The sequence below is a fragment of the Emys orbicularis genome, chromosome 8, assembly GCF_028017835.1.
Source record: "Emys orbicularis isolate rEmyOrb1 chromosome 8, rEmyOrb1.hap1, whole genome shotgun sequence".
In the NCBI taxonomy this organism is placed as follows: domain Eukaryota; kingdom Metazoa; phylum Chordata; order Testudines; family Emydidae; genus Emys; species Emys orbicularis.
The window spans coordinates 58,793,410-58,810,322 of record NC_088690.1 but is presented as its reverse complement, the minus strand read 5'-3'; the positions used below and the strand labels follow the sequence as shown (position 1 = coordinate 58,810,322).

Below are 16,913 nucleotides of genomic sequence, written 5' to 3'. Positions count from 1 at the left end.
AAACTCTAACAGAAGTTGTGTGTTCTGGATTCGTCTTTAAAGTAGCTTAAATTTTAGAGCTGCTGCTACCATCAGTTGGTTTTATTTGGGAATCTGAGGATGGATTTCCCAGACAAAGTTGAAAGGGTAGCCTGGATTAAGAATGGAACCAAATGTCTCCTTGAAAAGAAAAATAATTAAGAGTTTTCCATAAAATATTTGTGACCATACCATTAGTCCAGAAAGGGGGAGTAGCACAGAGGCAGTTGAACTCAGTAACCATGTTGATTTTGTGGTGTTATCCAGCTGCACCTATCTCTGTATTGGACTACATAATTCTCCTCATGTTTTTGTACTGAAATTCTTAGAGGAGAGGCATCAGAGCTGGCTCAATGTTATATCTGTAATGATGTTCCCTCCCCCTTCAGTCACTGCAGTAACAGAATGCATAACACAGCCAAGTACTATAAATAACTGCAGCTCATATTCTGCTTTGTTAGCTTCTTTTAGTGTAGACAGCTGACCTGAAATAGAAGATAAGCTCTTCCTTCTGGCTTTGTGGAGGGGTATAGAAATAATTGAGAGCAGCAAGTTGGGCAAGAGAATCTCTTTGGCTGGTGCATCTATTTTAAAAGGTTCATGGTAACCTGTTTCAAGTTCAAGTGACAGGGTCATAAAGCACTTGCATAGTTTACAATATAAGTAGCCACTGAAATGGTGTCTTTTCAACCTTTTATCTTAGAGGTCTACTGCTTTCATTAAAGGAGCATTGAAGACATTGAATGTCAAAACATACTAGATCTGCTGTGTTGGGTTTAGTTTTTTAATTTAGTTAGATTCAATGTCTAGGCTTCTCAGAGCCCTGTAGGGCCAGTAGGCTGATATCCCCATTTATTTATGTCTAGTTTTTAAACTATGCTCATGCTCTAGTGTATGAACATATATGGTTGGAAATCCCAACTAAGAGAGAGACAAATTGACCTGATTATTAATTACCTGCAAATTAGATGTTTCTCAGCAGAGATTAAAGTGATAAATGGCCCAAATTAAATAATTAGTGTACTGCTTTGCACTTGTATATTTCATCCAAGGATCTTGGTGCTTTACTTCAAAAGATCATTAAATATTGTGTGGGAAGCTAATGGGAAGAAAAACTAGTCAGATGAATTTACATGTTTAATCTTATAAGCATTCAGTGAAGATAACTTTGTGCCAGATCTGCCAGCCTCTGATCTGATAGAGGATCATTGAATAATATTAATGCATGTTTGAAAAAAATAATTGTGATGTAACCCTTTATAACTACATTCTGTTCCTAAGCAATGCATAAACCATTAAGATAGTGTCTTAACCCTTTAAACTTCCCCTTCACAGAAGTCCTTGCTAGAATCCAGTGGATTTTCATAGCCCAGGACTGTTGTTGATTCACATTTGTACATTCGTAAGAGCCATCTATTTCAGCAGCAAATTTGCTCTTAAAAATGCTATTGCTTTCTAAAGTCCTTTCTGTAAACTAAATTGATGCTCATTTAGCCTCAGTACTTAAAAATGAACCATTCATTCTTCTCTTCCCCCCCCCCCCCCCCATTCTGGGCCTCCTTTTATTCTCGTTACTCTGAAATTTTATCTCTCGTTCTATTTCTGCTCTGCTTTCTCATTTTCCTACCCCCCACTCAAGATACAAAGCCTCTTTTCTCAACCTCACAGTCTTCTACAGATTCTCTGTCTCTTTATTTTCACTAACACTTGTCTTCAAATCTTTTAGGCCAGCACAGGACTATTACTTCTACAGTTTTTTGTAGGGATACAAGTTACTGCAAGATGCTTTGGGTTTTTACTTTGTGCTGTACCTCGGTAATAAGCATTATACCTCAGCCTTCATATACTTTTATGCTTCGAGGCTATTTATTAGGCCTGGGTTGTGCAACTGAAGTAGCACCATTTGTTTGGAATATAGTGATAGTTCTTGGTGTAATAATAAGTAGATGGGTTATGTTAAGTACTAGGTACATTCAAGATACACTGGAAAATACATGCAGTACTTCATTATTTGCTCTTTGTTTAGGTGGAGGCCATCTGATAAGTACATCTTCCTGGCGGGATGGACAAAAGCTAGTGAAAAAGATACTGGGTCCAGCACCTAAAGTAGAGCAACAGCACAAAAGAGCAACATCCAGTGACAGAAATGGAAGGGAGAGAGCTACTAAATCTCGTAAGCTGTGCTATATTTAACACTAGCTTTTTCTGTTGGTTTTAATTTTTTATTTTACAACTTTGCAGACTTCTAAGATTTGTGGAGGCTCCTACTATATTAGGAATATGCCGCAGTTAAGATTGCAACTCAACCTGCTTTTGTTATAAAGCCCTATTTTTATCTCATATGACTTTGACTTGGAAAACTAGTTTGGCCTGAAAATTGTCAGTTCTTTGTGTCTTGTGAATCCCACTGCACGTGTATATGAATGTGAGACCAGAATCTTTTTGAATAGCTGTTTCCACTGGGGCTGTGTCTGCACCTTCCATGCCCTTGTGCCTCCCCTTTCCCACCTTAAAAGCATAAAGGGTAGAGCAGCTGTACAGTCCCTCTGTTCCCTCTTACCAGCCCTGGCAGTGAGACAGAACTAGTAGCATTTGTCTGCTACCCCTTATTGTTCCTTCTCCTCTTAACTCAGGGCTAATTTTTCCCTTTTTACCCTCTGTTATTCTTTATTTCTTATTTTTCTGTTTGGATTGTCTCTTAAAAAAAGCAAAGGCGCCTCTTTCTGCACCAAAATGGCAGATTCAAAGTCTTCAGACTGCAAACCACGTCTTTTCTGGATGGCTTAATCCCTCTCATTATTGGCCACAGCCATCGTTTATTCTGCCTTGGTGAGAGCCACATTCCAGGTCGGTGTTTGCTGTGCTGGACCTTTTCCCACAAGGACATGGAAATTCAGGGAAGCCTGTATAAAGTTTCACTGCCTCAAACAGTGTAGGGTCACTTCAGACCCCGACGATGGAGGATCAACTTCTAAGACAGATCCGACCACTGTTAAGTTCTAATCTGCTAGTGCCCCTGCTACCCAGCACGACTCCCAAAATGGGTACCAACAAAAAATCCTTGGCATCAGGCAAGGCTCCGGCACCAAAGTCCATGCTGGCACTGAAGACTGGTGCAGCATCTTCTGTGAGACGAGAGACCCAAATATAGAGACACACATGGCTCCTGGCACCAGTCCCTATCTTTCTGTAAAGAAGGGCCCTAACATCAGTTCTCCAGGGAACAAATCACTATGCCTCTGCCCATCACAGGAGGAGTAAGTGATGCTGGCTCAACCTTCAGCTTGGTGCTGAAGAAGCATTAGCCTCATGTGATACCAGTGCTTACAATACCACTGGCACAGGCATTGACACAGGTGGCAGCTTCAATATCTGCACCATCTATGGAATTCCTAACGGTGCCTGATGATTTTTTACTGGAGGAGACTATCTTGTGCCTGGTGATGTTTTTGGTACTAAGACTTTCATAATTGGCACCAGTGCATAATTTTGACTTCTTGGCATCAAGATCTCCCCAGAGGTCAAACTGTCCCTTGACTGTTTCTTTGTTGTCCTCCTCACTGGAGCACACTCTTTCTTCTGTGTCGAGCAAGGAGTCTTCTCACCTCAGATCATTATATCACTACAAACAAGAGGCTCTTCCTTTAGAGCTCCTACACACACATCTATCACAGGCATACAAGTGGCCTGGTCAACCCGATCTGAACCAGTCTTACCAATACGGTGTGCCATCATGGGATTGTGCATTTTGGGGATCTCGGTCCTGGACATCCAGGAGACCTTCCTACCATTCTAGGAAGTAGAGTAGATCTCTGTTTCCCCTCCACTTCTATGCCCAGATCACTATCATTTGAGAGAGATGAGTGAGCAAGTGGCTGAGGAGGAACAGACACCAGAGAACCTGAGGAGCAACATCCTTTGCATTTCAGGCACACATTGTCTTCTTTCCCCAGCCAAAGCTGTTTCTTCAACCCTTGTACCAGAATCTGATGACTTCAAAAGTTTCAGGACCTGCGCCCCAGAATTGCCAAGACACTTGACATTGAAACGTCTATCACTTTAAAAAGAAAAATTTAAAAAAAGGCTCTCACAAGCTTTTTGATATTCTGCACTCATCTGCTCCTGCTAGGATAGTACAACCTGTCAACGAGGACCTCCTGGATCTTGCTAAGACCTTGTGGCAAACACCAGCTACTCTATCTCCTATGGCTAACAGAACAGAGAAACACTGCCAGCTATCCTAAAAGGGGTAGGAGCAGTTTTATATTCCCCTGACACCAGGCTCTTTGGTGGTCTCTCCTGTGCTTGAAAATCTAAGGTGAGAGATATCCCAAGAAACTGAGCTCATTTCGGAGAATGGCCTGTTCATCAGCCTCACTACAGTTATGATTTGTCAATTAACAGGCCCTATCTGAAAAATGTAATTACCTTGTATGGGATAGGGTGTCTCCTTACATATCCAGGCTCCCACAAGATGCCAGAAAGGAGCTGAAAGATATCGTTAAGGAAGCCCCAGCTAGTATCCAAAACATTGCTACTAGCATCCATTGATACCTCAGACGCTGGCTAGACAAGGCATCCATGTCTATGCATATCTAGATGATTGGCTAATCAAAGGCTTATCCCATCAGGAGCTTACTGCAGCTTTGAACTATGTCCTTCACTTGTTCACTCAAATGGGCCTTTTAGTGAACTATGACAAATAGTCTCCCATCCCATCACAGGCAAAAGAATTAATAGAGAAGTCTTGACTGACTCCAAATTGGTGATGTCATATCTTTCTGAAGACCGATTTCAGTTTCTTCAGTCAATAATCACCAGTATTAAATTGAATCTAGCATACACGGTATGGAGCTGTCTCGGATTTCTAGGCCCCGTCACTCTGCACTTACATGAAGCTTCTTGCCAAACTTCACGCGCACCTGTTACAAGCCTGGTTAAAGTTGGTGTATTGTCCTACAAGAGATCAAATTAGCATGAGAACTGTGGTCCCATCAGCACTGAACTCGTGGTCCAACCCCAAGAATTTCCAAAATGGTTTCTCTTCTCTCTGACTCCTGCAAAGATGCTGATCACTGACCCATCATGAGCAGGTTGGTGTGTTCACTTGGACCACCTCCAGATACAAAGGATTTGATCTCAAAAGAAAATAACTCTTCACATAAATGTTCTGAAGCTACAAGCAATTAAATTAACTTCCATGGCATTCCAGACTGTCCTATGGAATTCCACAGTACAGATTCATACAGTCAACACATATGCAGGTGCATCTGCACCTGCTTATCACCCCCATGTCAAGAAGCTATCGAGTTATGGACATTGTGCCAACAACCCAGGTAACATCTCTCCATCTCGCAGGAGTCAGCAAAGTTTAGCAGACTACTAAACAGACAATTCATCACCAACTACGAGTGGTCTCTGAAGAGCTTTATCAAGCTGATTTTTTTTCACTAGAGAGGAAATCCTGTCATAGACTTGTTTGTCACCAAAGAGCATCTGAAATGTCCAGCCTTTTCTTCTGGGGAGGCAAGATGCCAGTCTCATACTGTTGGATCAAGGTCTCATATACGCATTCTCACCATTTCCCATCATTCCCAGAATGACATGCAAGATCAGATGAGACAGAGTCTTCCTCATTAGTCCTGATGGTCCCATACAAGTCAATACAGTTCTGGTTGATAGACCTTCCCCAGACATCTGCTTAGCCTCCCATTCCACTTCCAGACTGCCCAAATATAGTTGGGCTTGGCAGAGCTCAATTTTTGTTTTTTCTAATTTAGATTATTTATATACATTTTTATTTTAAAGATATTTTTCTATTAACTATTTTTATTTTTATGGTTGTGGGGGAAGGTTGAAGTTAGAGTTAGGGCAGTGCTGACAGTGATGAACTGCTGAGGGGCCCAAGACACCAGGGCACAAGATGTGGTGCGGGGGTGGGGGGGTCACCCTGGCCGGGCAGAGCAGAGCCCTCTGCAGCCAGGACTGTAAGGAGGACAACAAGCCCTTGGCTATGGGGGAGGCCACCCTGCAGCTGAACAGTTCCTGCCCGGGGACAGCTTCCATGCTCCTGGCTGGTGAGTAAGTGAGCAGGTCCATGACAGCAGAGCAGCAGAGTGCTCCCTGCACGACCATGGGACTGGTGACAGTGAATCCCAGCAGTCACAAGGTACAGGAAAGGCGGGGGTCCAAGAAGGGCATAGCAGAGACCTCCAGAGCCTCAAGAAGGACAAGTTCTCGGCTATGGGGGAGATCACCCCGCTGCTGAATGGCTCCAGCCAGGGGATGAAATCATTCAGCAGCTGGGTGACTTCCTCTGCGACTGGGGAGAGGACTCCTCCCCGCAGTTCTGGCCGGGGGTCTCTGCTCTGCTGGGTCAGGACCGCAGTCTTTCCCACACCTTATGCCTGTCAGGATTGAGTCTTACCAGCCCCACTCACCAGCTGGGAGTGTGGGAGCCATTCCCAGACAGGAAATTCTTAGCAGTGCAGTGACTTCCCCTATAGCCAGGAGCTTGTCCTCATCCTTGCAATCCTGGCCAGGGGTCTCTCTTCCACTGGGGGGAGGGATAGCTCAGGGGTTTGAGCATTGGCCTGCTAAACCCAGGGTTGTGAGTTCAATCCTTGAGGGGGCCATTTAGGGTACTGGGGTAAATATCTTTCTGGGGATTGGTCCTGCTTTGAGCAGGGGGTTGGACTAGATGACCTCCTGAGGTCCCTTCCAACCCTGATATTCTATGACAACTGCAGCCTCCCTGACACCTTGTTCCTTCAGGGATCGGGTGTCACTGGCCCCGTGGCCATGCAGGGAGCCCTCTTCAACTGCACTATCCTGGCACCTCACTCCTGTGACAGTGGAGCAGCAGAGGTCTCCCTGCATGGCCACTGACACCCAATCCCTGCAGGGACACGGTGTAGAGATGGCTGCAATCCTGGCTTGGCAGACCAGAGACCACCGGCATTCCAAACTGGTGAGAGGGAGTGGGTCCATGATAGTGGGCTGCAGATGGCTCCCTGCACTGTTGCAGGAGCCAATCAGCAGTGGGGTGGCCTCCCCTGCTGTTGGGGGCTCCTCCTCCTTGCAGTCCTGGTCAGGGGTCTCTGCCCTGCCATGCCAGGACCACAGCCTCCTTCTGTACCTTGTGCCTGTAGGTATCGGGTGTCACCAACCCTGAGGCAGCTCAGGGAGCCCTCTGCAGCTCCGCTGTCTCTTACCCACTCATGTACTCTTGTGACAGCAGGGTTGCAGGGGACTCGCTGCAGGGTGCTCCCTCCATGGTTGCAGGGCTGGTGATATCCGATCCCAGTAGGCACACTGGCTGTTACCGATTGATATTTTTTTCATCGATTTCAGTGTGTCAGCTGAAAATTAACGTTTACCGATAGTTAGCAATTAAAATGTAATCCTGCCAAGCCTAAATGTAGTATTGCAGGATCAAGGTCAGATACTACATCAAGACCAAGGGTCACTGCATCTGATAGTCTGGATGTAGGCTTGTTGAGTGCTGCTGACTGAGACAGCTCTCTACAAGATCCTATTCCAAAGCAGAAATCCCTCCACGAGGAGGCCTTTTTCCTATAAATGGAAAAAAAATTTCAACTTGAGTAGCTCAGCACAACTTTGACTTGCTGAAAGCTTCTATACGAAAGATCCTTGACTATATCATATATTTGAAACATTCTGGATTTTTTTCAATTACATTACAATCCGCCGTGCAGCATTCGCTGCATGTCATGCACTTGTCCAGTCATATTCATTTTTTTTTATCCTATGGTATCCAGATTTCTAAAGGGGTTGCTGCATACTTACCCAATAGTCAGAGAACTCTCTCCTGCATGGAATCTTAATATCATCCTTGCAAACCTCATGATGCCACTCTTGGAGCACCTTTTAGTATGCTCTTTCCACCACCTCTCATTCTTCTTCGAGAGATGTCCTTGTGGGTGCTCCACTCCAGGTGTTGGTGCGTCCCTGCGCCTTCGCTCGGAGATTTTTCGTAGCAGTACTCGTACTGGCCACGCATGCGCAGAGGCTGCCCCCCGCTGTGAGTCTAGGATAATAGTACGCATGCGTGGCCAATCTCCTCAGTTCCTTCTCTACCATCCCCGGCCTGAGACGGAGCTCAGCAGACTCGTTAGGAAATCCCTCACTTCGTTACAATTACCTGTTCTAGTAGTTAGTTTGTTGTCAGTTCTTGTTAGTGTAGCTCATTAGTTCTTTATCTGTTTAAAAAAAAAAAAAAAAAAATTCTCTCAGCCGCAGCCGCTTCTGCCATGCCTGGCTCCACAGGCTTTAAGCGCTGCTCTACGTGTAAGGACGCTATCCCGCTCTCTGATGGCCACTCTCATTGTATAAAATGCCTGGGGGAAACACACATTCCCCAAAAATGTGCCCACTGTACCAAACTCAGTTCCAGGGCACGAAAGGACAGGGAGCTTAAACTGAAACTGCTCCTCCTGCAGAAGTCTATCGGGTCAGTTTCAGACCCAGGCGCCGACTCCGGCTCTACTGCCCGCCACAGCCCCCCTGCTTCAAAAAAACTGAAGAAAGCTACAAAAAAGGGGCAGCCCTCTCCGACAAAGAAGTTGGTGAGGCACAAAAGTGCCTCAGGCAGGTCAACAGTTTCCCTGCCTGTGTTTCCTCGCCTCAGCACTTTTGAAGAGCCGGGCTCCTCAGGCACCGCATGAAAGCCGCCTCAGGTTGCGGCGGCGGCGCGAAGCTCCGGTGCCGAGGCTTCAGGCTTTCAGTTGCCTGCCTCGTTTATGGCACCGTTCGGCACCGAGACGGACGCGGTGCCGACATTTCCCGCCCTGCCTGACCCTCTGCGGGCTGATGTTGCCCCCCCCCCCGGGCACCTACCACGGCACCGGCAACCGCGGCACAGGCTGACAGGGAGATCAAAGGCAAAACCCCTGCTCAGAGGAATGTTCCCTCACGGCAACTTCCTCCTCCACAGTTTTCACCTCACGCAGGAGCCTCACCTTTTCAATTTACTCAGACAGCAGATCTATTGGTGTCACCAATTCTGCAGTCTCCCCTGATAAATGCCTGTTTTTCTCCAATGCATGACTCAGGATCAGAACAACCTTCCTCCAGTGATGAGGAAACTGATCCACAGGCAGTTTTTTCTCCTTATCAAGACTCCCAGACCCCAATCAACAGGGGTTACAAAAAAACCACCTCAGCCTGTTCTCAGGATCCTTCCCCATGGGGAGTGAACCCTTGGATGGCACCACCTATGCCCTACCCACCACCATGGCAATGTTGGGCACCATGGGCATCGTACCCCCGAGAACACATGCGCTACGGCACTTCGACCAGGCGCAACACCGGTTTAGCACCGCCACGTGACGGACCTGCCAGTGACATAAGATACCAGGCAGCACCGTCACACTCCCAGGAGCAACTGAGTCCTGCTCCTATTCCAGCAGAGCCCGACGTAACACCTGAGGAAGCCTTACTTCTCCTTCCTCCAACACCATTGGATGACTATGCAAAATTCCAAGACCTCTTGAAAAGAGCTGCCGGTGACTTGAAAATTAACTTGGAGGAAGTCACTGAACAACAACATGAACTAACAGACATTTTGCAGCCCTCTTCTTCCTCTAGAGTGGCATTACCAATCAACATAGCCCTTTTAGAACCCGCTAAATCCATCTGGCAGAATCCAGCCACTAGCCTACCTACCTGTAAACAAGCGGACAGGAAGTACTTCATTCCTTCAAAGGGCTCTGAATTCCTTTTTACCCATCCAGCGCCAAACTCATTGGTAGTGGATGCAGCAAACCAGAGGGCCAAACAACAGTACGCCCGCTCCACCCCAGCCAACAAGGACAGTAAACGCCTGGACCTCTTCGGCCGTAAAGTATATGCATCCTTGACGCTACAATTTCGCATAGCTAATTATACCGCAGTCTTTGCAAAATATGACCACAAAAACTATAGTAAGTTCATGGATTTTATTGATCACATCCCAGAGCAGAAGAAACAACAATTCACAGCTCTGGTTTCCGAGGGACAAACCATATCACGCACCGCTCTCCAAGCGGCCCTCGATGTAGCTAACACTGCAGCAAGGTCGACCGCCACAGCAGTGGTCATGTGACGGGGTTCATGGCTCTCTTCCTCCTTCCCTCGAGAGGTCCAGAGCACCATTGAAGATCTTCCCTTCGATGAGGAAAAAACTTTTTGCCTCCACCACAAACGACATGCTTCATTCGATGAAGGACGCAAGAGCAACCCTCCGGTCCCTAGGCCTCCAGCCACCTGCGACCAGAAGACGACAATATAGATATCAACCTTATCACCGCCCACGCTACCCCGCATTTACACAACATTCCTATAGACCACAGGAACAACAACAGCCACAACAACGCCAAAGACCAAGATTCCAACGTCGTCGTCCTAACTCTACAGGGGCGCTGCAACCCCCTCCAACTAATAGGCAGATTTGAAGCATTGGTCGAGGGTTTAGAAAACAGCGTTCCCACTTCAGCCGGCACACCTATCTTTGGACACCGCCTACGACCATTCTCTCATCAATGGCAGAAAATTACATCCGACAAATGGGTCATAGAGGTAGTTACAATTGGATACGCCATCCCCTTCCTCTCCCTCCCTCCCACCCACCCATCCTCCCCGTCCCTCTTCAGGGACCCATCTCACGAGCAACTACTCTTCCAAGAAGTGCAGCATCTCCTTCAACTGGGAGCAGTAGAAACTGTGCCAGAACGACACAGAGGGAAGGGTTTTTATTCCCATTATTTCTTAACAGAGAAGAAAAATGGGGGATGGCGACCAATCCTCGATCTCAGGCGGCTCAACAAATTTGTCAAAAAGCAAAAGTTCAAGATGGTCACTCTCACCACTATAATCCCAGCGCTGGAGCAGGGCGACTGGTTTTCAGCCCTCGACCTACAGGACGCCTATTTTCATGTGACTATACACCCGTCCCACAGACGATTCCTACGCTTTACTCTCGGCTCCACACATTTCCAATACAGGGTTCTCCCTTTCGGACTGTCCACGGCCCCCCGTGTTTTTTCCAAGATCCTAGCCGTAGTTACAGCCTACCTCAGAAAACAAGGGGTCGTAATATTTCCTTACCTAGACGATTGCCTCCTCAAAGCTTCAACGTTCGACGAAGCTCTCCGATCCATACGACTTACCATCGATTACTTGCAGGCCTAAAGATAGGAAACAAACAAAAACAAATCCACATTATACCCCTCCCAACATCTGGAGTTCATAGGGGCATACCTCGACTCCCGGACGGGGTTGGCATCTCTCCCACCAGCCCGCTTCAATTCTATAAGTCAACTGGCCACAACGATTCGCAACAGTCCCCAGGTGACTGTCCGGGACTGTCTACAAATACTAGGTCACATGGCCTCGTGCACCTCCGTCGTCCAAAATGCACGTCTATACATGAGGTGCTTCCAAGCATGGTTGGCCACGGTGTACAGACCGAATGTGCACCCTCTAAACAAGACTCTCTCCATACCTGTCCGAGTCAAAGATTCTCTACAGTGGTGGACAATTCACTCCAACCTCTGCTCTGGAGTCCCCTTTCTTCAGCAGGCTCCATCCCTCATACTGACGACTGATGCATCTCTGACAGGATGGGGTGCACACATGTCTCACCACACAGCCCAGGGGCTTTGGTCTTCAACCGAGTCCTCTCTCCATATAAATGTCCTAGAACTTCGAGCCGTTCGCAATGCGTGCCGTCAATTCCTGCCACTGATCAAGAACCAACACGTACACATAATGACAGACAATATTGCATGCATGTTCTACGTGAACAGGCAGGCGGGAGCTCGATCCCAGTCTCTGTGCACAGAGGCTCTGAAGCTCTGGAACTGGTGCATTGCGAACAACATCCGGGTATCAGCGGCCTATCTTCCCGGAGTGATGAATACCACAGCGGACGAACAAAGCAGACGTTTCCCGTGGGATCACGAATGGGAATTAAACGAGCACACCATTCACAACATATTCCGCATATGGGGCTACCCAGAAATAGACCTCTTTGCAACTGCAAAAAACAAGAAATGTCCCAATTTTTGCTCCAGAGCAGGGCTAGGCAAACATTCCCTGGGAGACGCATTCATGATCCCATGGAACCAAAACTTACTCTATGCGTTTCCCCCGATACCGGTTCTAAACAGGGTCCTGATAAAAATACGAACAGATGGGGCCAAGGTGATCCTAATTGCCCCATCATGGCCCAGACAGCCCTGGTTTCTGTTTCTCACCAAAATGTCGATTCGACCACCAATCCCCTTGCCTCTCATTCCAAACCTCCTATCACAACAACACGTCCGTTTTCTCCACCCCAACCTATCCATGCTCCACCTCAAAGCATGGTTCCTACATGGTTCTCCCAAAACGAACTAGATTGCTCTGAACAAGTTCAAAGAGTGCTCCTACATAGCAGAACACAATCTACTCGCACCACCTATCTATGTAAGTGGAAACGATTCACACACTGGTGTTCAACTAAACAACTTAGTCCCACGTCAGCATCTCTTCCGCTCATACTTGAATACCTATTGGACCTTAAGCAATCCGGCCTTTCTTCCAGTTCCATCAGGGTCCATTTAGCTGCTATTACAACTTTTCATGACAAAATTGATGATACTTCTGTATTTGCTCATCCGATCACCAAGCGCTTCCTCAAAGGACTCCAAACCCTATACCCAGACATAAAACCACCCACCACTCCGTGGGACCTTCATCTAGTTCTATCTTGCCTAACTCAACAACCATTTGAACCCCTAGCCACGTGCTCCCTTTTACACCTTTCGATGAAAACAGCATTTTTAGTGGCAATTACCTCCGCCAGGCGGGCAGGAGAAATAGCAGCTCTTATGGCAGACCCACCATATACGCTATTTTTCAAAGACAAGGTTACCCTCAGGTTACACCCCAATTTTCTTCCTAAGGTACACTCGTCATTCCACATTAATGAGCCGATACACTTACCAACCTTTTTCCCGAAGCCACATGCGAACTCATTCGAAGCCTCAATGCATACACTAGACATACATAGGGCCTTGTCCTTCTATTTGGATAGAACCAAACCTTTTAGAAATTCTTCCAGACTTTTTGTCTCCATCGCGGAGCGTTCCAAAGGTACGCCTATTTCTACCCAGAGACTTTCGAACTGGATTTCTCAGTGCATCCGGTTGTGCTATCAGATAAAGAAAGCTACACCTCCAGACGGCATCAGAACACACTCCACTAGATCTATGGCTGCCTCTGTAGCATTCTTACGCAAAGTTCCCCTGGCTGATATCTGTAAAGCAGCCACCTGGTCCTCTGAGCACACATTTGTTAAACACTATGCCCTTACTCAAGGCCCTCTATCTGATATACGTTTGGGCAGGGCTGTACTATCAACGGCGTTCCTATCAGATCCGAAGTCCCTACCTCCTTAAGATACACGGCTTTTAAGTCACCTGGAGTGGAGCACCCACAGGGACATCTCTCGAAGAAGAAGAGGAGGTTACTCACCGTGTGCAGTAACTGACGTTCTTCGAGATGAGTGTCCCTGTGGGTGCTCCACTACCCACCCTCCTCCCCTCTACTTCGGAGTTGGGGTAGCCTCCGTTGTAGAGAAGGAACTGAGGAGATTGGCCACGCATGCGTACTATTATCCTAGACTCACAGCGGGGGGCAGCCTCTGCGCATGCGTGGCCAGTACGAGTACTGCTACGAAAAATCTCCGAGCGAAGGCGCAGGGACGCACCAACACCTGGAGTGGAGCACCCACAGGGACACTCATCTCGAAGAACGTCAGTTACTGCACAGGGTGAGTAACCTCCTCTTCTCTTGACAGTCTTTTTAATCCCATCACATCGGCCAGTAAGATCAGCAAACTCTACACTCCCGTGGTTGATCTTCCTTACACAACGTTTTGCAGAGGCAAGATGATGTTGACACCTCATCTGAGGTTTTTCTAATGTCCGGATTTAATTTAAACTGGTCCATCAATTTACCTATTTTCTTTCCTAAACTCCATTTTACTCCCAGGGAGAAGAAACTCCAGGCCTTGATATTTCAAGGGCTTTATTATACTACCCTTTCAGGACACATCCTTTGACTGTCTTCCAGTCTTTTTATTGCCTTTTCTCCAGTGACCTGAAGGGCTAAATCATCTCCCCCCAGCGAGTATCAAAATGGGTTACTCAGTGCATCAGTTTGCTACCGTATGGCTGAGATACCTCTTCCTTCAAAGGTTAAAGCATATTCCACTGGAGCATAAACTGCTTCCTTTTCTTGTTTCAGAAACCTCCCCATATCTGACATTTGCAAGTCCGCTACATGCACCCCTTGAGGGCTCCCTTGATCTGACTGCAGGATCAGATGCCAAGTTCTGGACTGCGGTATTATAACCATTCTTTAGAGGCAGTTCAGACTCCTTTATACCACCTCCAGATGAGGCACTGCTTATCAGTCACTTGGAGTGGGATCCACATGGATATGTTTGATTAAGAAAAAGTGGTTATTTACCTTTATAGTAACTGCTTTTTCAAGATGTCATTATCTGTGTGGATCCCACTCCACGATCCAACCTCGATTCCCCACTTTTTTGGAGTTCTCTGAATTAGCCAGGGAACTGAGGGAGAGTTGCAGCTGCTATGCCCTTATGTGTGGGGAAGGGACAAGGGAGAGTGTGAGGACATTCAGGATGCAGGCACCCGGCCCCAGTGGACACTGCTTTTTCCAAAGATCAAGGCTCTGCGTTGGGCACCTGGGGTGGGATCCGCACAGACGAAAACATCTTGGAGAGCCCCAGATACTGTAAGATAAGTACCCACGTGTGGGGGTTTTTGTTTGTTTTTTGCTTTTAAGGCAAAGAGGGTTTCTGCAAAGTTGGAAGAAAATTCATCTGTGTTTTGAATTAAAAAAGAGTGGTGTTGCACCAGTTTGCAACTTTGTGTACTGATGTAAGTGTTCACACAAAGTTGCAGTGGTTTAGCTAATTTGGTGCAACATTACACCTATAATTAAAACCGGTGAAACTTGTGTGTATAGATAAGCCTAGGGTTGTAGTCTAAGATCTGCAGTTGTGTTTTATTATGGAATCAGTTATACCTTTTTGTAACCCTTGCGATAATTTAAGAACCCTGGTTGTAAACTTGGAGGCAAATTCTGATCTGCATCTTATAGCAAAAACAAAATTCTTGAACTCTCAGATTTTCACATTTGTAGTTATGGTGTTAAGAGAAGAGTAATTCCAAAGCTTCATGACACAAAATTATCACTGTAGAGATCAAGAAGGATTTTTTCCAATGTTAGAGGGTTGTAATAGTGTATTACAAGAATTCTTCTTTCCTTTGAAGCAGCAAATTTTGGCCACCTTTGGTCTTAATGGCTATAGTCCAATCCAATGTGGCAAATCTATATTTTTACTTAAGATTAATATGATAGCTCATATAGCTCTATATGGATTGACACTATGGTCCATACAATTTAATGTGGCCATTTTGATTTCAAAAACTGTAAAGAAAAGACTATAAAACTTGCAAGATTCTTTGGGTATTCTAACAATGTACACATTTCACATCAAATTTGGAAGAAAAATTGCACTTGTAATCATTTTTTTGCCCAATGTCTAGTTTCATTCTGAAGTAAACTTTACAGCATATTTGTAAAGCTGTACGGAAGGGATTTAATTATAAACTGATAGATCCTTAACTATAGTAGTGCTAATGGAAACTATTAAAATATGTGCATTTTGGTAGCAGTGTCCTGGCTACAGCCTATCCATTTCCAATTAGTACTAATTTATATAAGAGCTTTGGACATCATTGGCTCTGCTTGGTGCATTACAATTTTTTGCAGATATTTCAGTGGTGGCTTCTACTTCCCAGATCTTTGCTTTATATATCAAAGCTTTTTAGTACAGTGCTTTTAATATATAAAACAGGATGTTTTCTCTTTCGAGTGGAACTGACAAGAGAATACTAGTTCATCTCCTTACTTTTTATGCTCTTCAATTATTGACCATTTTTATGTGATTAGTTTGAAACAAAGAAAATCTCCCCTCCCCACCTTTATTTCCCATTCAAAATGTTTAGATGTAGCATCTGACACCTTTCATTCTTTAGCAGGCCCTATTGGAAGGACAGGGTCAGATCCCAGACTGGATGTTACCCACAAAACCTGTCCAAGAAGTTCTGAATGGTCAAGGAGTAAAGTACAGTCTGAGAGTAACCTGAAGAAATTGGACTCTACTCTTCCAGATAGTAAACAAGATGAAGACCATACCTCCTTAAATAAGGACTTTCTGCCCATAGAGATACGTGGAATTCTTGATGATCTGCAGTTGGACTCAGTGATTCCAAGTACAAAGCAAGAGAAAGATGGGGAAAGGCACAGTCAGAAATCTGCACTGCCTACACAAGGTGCCAGGAGCCACAGTCCAACAAAAAGGAAACCAGACAAGTTAGCTGCTAGTGAAGAGCCTCAAGTTATCTCCAAGAAACGTCACTATGACACAGATGAGGTTCGCCAGTACATTATTAGACAGCAAGAGGAGAGGAAGAGGAGGCAGAATGAAGAGAAGAAGGCACAGAAAGAGGCAACAGAACGGAAGAACAAACGACTTCAAGAGCTTTACAAGAAACAGAGAGAGGCTTTTGCTAAGGCAAAGAACATGCCAACTTCTGAACCTTCAGCAGCTAGGCGACTACAGGAAACCTATTCTAAACTGTTGCTGGAACACACTTTGCTAGAGGAAACTTCTCAGCTCCCTGTTGCGCAGGAAATGCAGGTATGGCAGTTTCACTACCTCAGTATTTTAAAGATAGGCATAGAAATAGAGGGTAGAATACTTAGGAAGGTCCTGAATTATCTTTATTAAGGTAGCAGTTAAGGAAAGAAGC

At 45.8% G+C, this 16,913-nt stretch overlaps 1 protein-coding gene across 1 annotated transcript in view; it reads left to right on the top strand.

Annotated features, from left to right (window-relative positions):
- Positions 1-16,913, top strand: part of CEP350 (centrosomal protein 350) — a 134,953-nt gene that overhangs the window by 30,872 nt on the left and 87,168 nt on the right. The window contains exons 8-9 of the mRNA XM_065409685.1: positions 2,045-2,191; positions 16,137-16,801. Coding sequence (XP_065265757.1) covers positions 2,045-2,191; positions 16,137-16,801 — 812 coding nt within the window. The remainder of the gene's footprint in view (positions 1-2,044; positions 2,192-16,136; positions 16,802-16,913) is intronic.